Raw genomic sequence first — 1,787 nt, 5'->3', positions numbered from 1 at the left:
TAAAAAAAAAAAAAAAAATTAAATTCGCCACGTTGGCCTGGTGCGGTGGAGAAACACTTCCTTGGCAGGCAACCTTCAGTCGGCCGTGGCCCCCGCTGTACATCCTCAACAGCAACACATGAAACGGTGAAGTGAAGCCATAAAAATATACAAAACAGTGAACAGTTTTATACAAAATAAGCACAGAAGGGTGGAGGGAGGTCTTCATCATACCAAGGAGTTATTAGTTATTACATGACTGTGGACGGGGCTCCAACTTGGAGTCAGCATTTTTCTCCGCTCCACAGTCAGGTCACTTCAACGTATACTTCTTCCTCGCCGATGAGACAAAGGCATCAAACTGCATGTTGCAAAAAAAACAGGCCTTTCTTCCAAACATGGGTTACAGGAACGGTGGATGACGGAATACGCGCGCGTCTCCTCGGAAGAGAGTAACCCCAACTTGGCCCCAAAAGTCGCACCCACTCACCCCTGTTGTGATTATTACCAGCGTGAAACACGCAACACGCATATATGTGTATGCCTGCGCGTGTGTACTTTTGCACCCCGGCATCATAACGTGCCGCGTAGCAGCAGCTTAACAGCCGCGTGAAAGCCGTGTAGCAGCAGCTTACCGCCACTTAACAACCGCTCAACAACCGCTCACCGCGGCTCCCCCCCGATAAACGAAGGCGGACAAATAAAGCAACTTCAGCCAGCGCGTGGGGAAGTAATCTCGCACAAAAGGGACGTACACCGCATGCTCCGTGCTCACGTTGTGTAAATCAAAAAGGGCGCAGAGCTGGCTCAGCTCGTCTGATCCGATAAACTGATCGTAGCTGTGTGTGCCCTGCGGGGGGGGAAAGAAGAAGAAGTGAAGGCAACCAGGTAAAGAAGTAGGCAAGCAAGCAGGTAAAAAAGCAGGCAAAGAAGCAGACAAACAAGCAGGTAACGAAGCAGGCATATCGAAAGGGAAGGGCTCAGAAGAAGTGGATGAGCTGAAGCAGAGGGGAAGCAAAATGACACAAAAAGGTCTTCCCTCCTACCAGCGCGCATAAGTTACCTTTTTTACCATCCCCGTGACATACTCAGCTAGGATAATAGAGTACAAATAGGAAAGCAAATTTTTATCAATTGTTGTAAAAATCACCAGAGCCTCGGGGAAACATAATTGACTGATGCACCTTACGTACTCTTCCTTTTTCCCATTCGGCACATGCTCAATTACTTCCGACGACACCACGATGTTATATTTTTTTCCCTCCTTGTTACACCAGTTTGTGAAGTCTGTTATGTCACTGTTATAGTAGCTCTGATTTATATGCACATTTAAGCTATTCCACGGGGTGTTCTCTAATTGCCTATTATTCCCCCATTTGGGTTCTTTTTCTTGATGAGATGATCGGAGGTTCATGTCTCTTGTTGTGTTGTACATGTGTAGAGGAACTCCCTCAGGGGAATGACTCATCCCTGTGTACTGAGCCCCCTCAGTTTGTTGTCTCCTGCGTGCCACGTCTATCAGCTTACTGGACACGTCAATCCCGTCGATATTCACGTGCACCTTCCTCCCAGACACATAACTGCAGCCTGCACTTCGTCCTATTATGTCACTTTTTAGAAGAAAATAGAAAAAGTTCTTCCGCATGTACTCGCATAGTATACCTCCGCCACAACCTACATCCAGAATATTTATTGTGATGTCGTTTTTTTTTTTTTTTTTTCATTTCGCTCGTTTTCCCCTTTTCCCGCTTTTCCATCTTTTTCCGCTATTCCCTCTTTTCGCTCATTCCTCTCATCTTTTTTCATTA

General features: G+C 46.4%; 1 protein-coding gene across 1 annotated transcript in view; it reads right to left on the bottom strand.

Annotated features, from left to right (window-relative positions):
- Positions 1–646: 646 nt before the first annotated feature.
- PCYB_032810 (3-demethylubiquinone-9 3-methyltransferase) overlaps positions 647–1,787 on the bottom strand; it is a gene marked incomplete at both ends in the record, with an annotated part of 1,374 nt that continues 233 nt past the window's right edge. The window contains 2 exons of the mRNA XM_004220953.1: positions 647–829; positions 1,052–1,653. Coding sequence (XP_004221001.1) covers positions 647–829; positions 1,052–1,653 — 785 coding nt within the window. The remainder of the gene's footprint in view (positions 830–1,051; positions 1,654–1,787) is intronic.

This window comes from Plasmodium cynomolgi, chromosome 3 (assembly GCF_000321355.1).
Source record: "Plasmodium cynomolgi strain B DNA, chromosome 3, whole genome shotgun sequence".
Lineage (NCBI taxonomy): Eukaryota > Apicomplexa > Aconoidasida > Haemosporida > Plasmodiidae > Plasmodium > Plasmodium cynomolgi.
The sequence above is the reverse complement of the archived record's forward strand: the minus strand, read 5'-3'. Positions and strand labels throughout refer to the sequence as shown.